Here is a 1,570-nt window from a genome sequence, read left to right as displayed (position 1 = left end):
ATATATATATTTTTTTTTTTTAAACAGAGCATTCATCCACATGTGCAAAGGTTAACCATTAATAAACATCTGCTCAACTCTACTGCATCACCATCAAACCGTATCTGTTGTGTAACTGCACCAGCTACAGGAAAAAAAAACAAACAAAAAAAACCTTCAGAACATCAGAGCTGCTTTCAGAGGCTCAGGTTCATGTTTTCATTTCCCCTGGGATTACATAAAGTAATATGTAAAAGCTAAGCCACTCATACCAGACCAGAGACGCCAAATAAAATACCGTGTGCAGCGTGATGTCCAACAAACAAAAAGTAGTGCAAATATTTTTGTCTTTTGTTGATTGTTACAATCACAAACAGGTAGGAAACCTTTCTTCTTTGGGTGAGTCAGTGGGTTAGTGGGTTGGTGGGTGCAGCCTAAAGACTGAGTGCAAAACATAAGGCACAGGTACATAGGTAGGTACAGGTCATCCAGGGTAGAACTGTCTGTACTTCACCTGTCTGTTCTCCTCACGACATGTTCAGCTCCAGCAGGAAGCGGAGGCGACACTGGCTCTCTTTGTAGATGAGATACTCACTGTTGCTGAAGTAGCTGTCCTTGAACTGGGCCTGTTGTTTGGGCTGACCCTGAGGAACAGTCACCGTCTTACCGTCCAGGGTGATGGTGACGTCTGCAGACGGATCTGACAACAGGAAGATTCAACAGATGTAAAAATGCTGTGAAGTACGTTAAAAAAAAAAAATTTATATAAACACATACATATTGATTTTATGTTTGTGCATTTAACAGAGGCTTTTATCCAAAGCGACTTTGGAATTTAGGAGGATTAACATTATCAAGCATGCGGTTCCTCTGGGAATCGAACCCAGGACTCTCTGCTTCCGAGCCAACCCAGCTAACCGCTGCACTATATATTCCTAACATCGCTGAAGGAAACTCTCGAGGGATGAATAAAGTTCTATCTATCTACGTATATGTAAACATATATAACTACACATATATTCATATACATTATATATATAAACAGATATACATACATATGCATATATAAACATATATATACACATATATATATATACATATATGCATAAATATACATATATAAATACACATATGCATATATAAACATATATATACACATATATGCATATATATATATACATATATGCATAAATATACATATATAAATACACATATGCATATATATACACATATATAAATACACATGTGCATACATACATACATATAGATATAAAAATACACATATGCATATATACATACATATATACATATATAAATACACATATATGCATATAAACATGTATAGACATGTATACATACATATATACATATAAACACATATACACATGTATACATATATAAATCTATATATAGATATATGTATGTATACATATATAAATATATATAGATATATATATACACATACATGCACATATACATATATGTATATATTTAAATACATAATAGTATGACTGAATAAGTATGAGTTAAATGAAGAGTTTTACCTGGTTCGACTGTTCCCCGTGCCACCACACTATCATATCCTGCGGGA

At 33.8% G+C, this 1,570-nt stretch overlaps 1 protein-coding gene across 1 annotated transcript in view; it reads right to left on the bottom strand.

The window, feature by feature from the left end:
* Positions 1 to 9: 9 nt before the first annotated feature.
* parp3 (poly (ADP-ribose) polymerase family, member 3) overlaps positions 10 to 1,570 on the bottom strand; it is a 5,994-nt gene continuing 4,433 nt past the window's right edge. Inside the window, 2 exon segments of the mRNA XM_025060036.1 lie at positions 10 to 679; positions 1,524 to 1,570. The exon segment at positions 1,524 to 1,570 is cut by the window's right edge and continues 48 nt beyond it. Coding sequence (XP_024915804.1) covers positions 507 to 679; positions 1,524 to 1,570 — 220 coding nt within the window. The 3' untranslated portion in view covers positions 10 to 506.

This window comes from Cynoglossus semilaevis, chromosome 11, assembly GCF_000523025.1.
Source record: "Cynoglossus semilaevis isolate Cse_v1.0 chromosome 11, Cse_v1.0, whole genome shotgun sequence".
NCBI classification, from domain to species: Eukaryota; Metazoa; Chordata; class Actinopteri; order Pleuronectiformes; family Cynoglossidae; genus Cynoglossus; species Cynoglossus semilaevis.
Note: the sequence above shows the minus strand (reverse complement) of the source record. Positions and strands in the feature narration are given on the sequence as shown.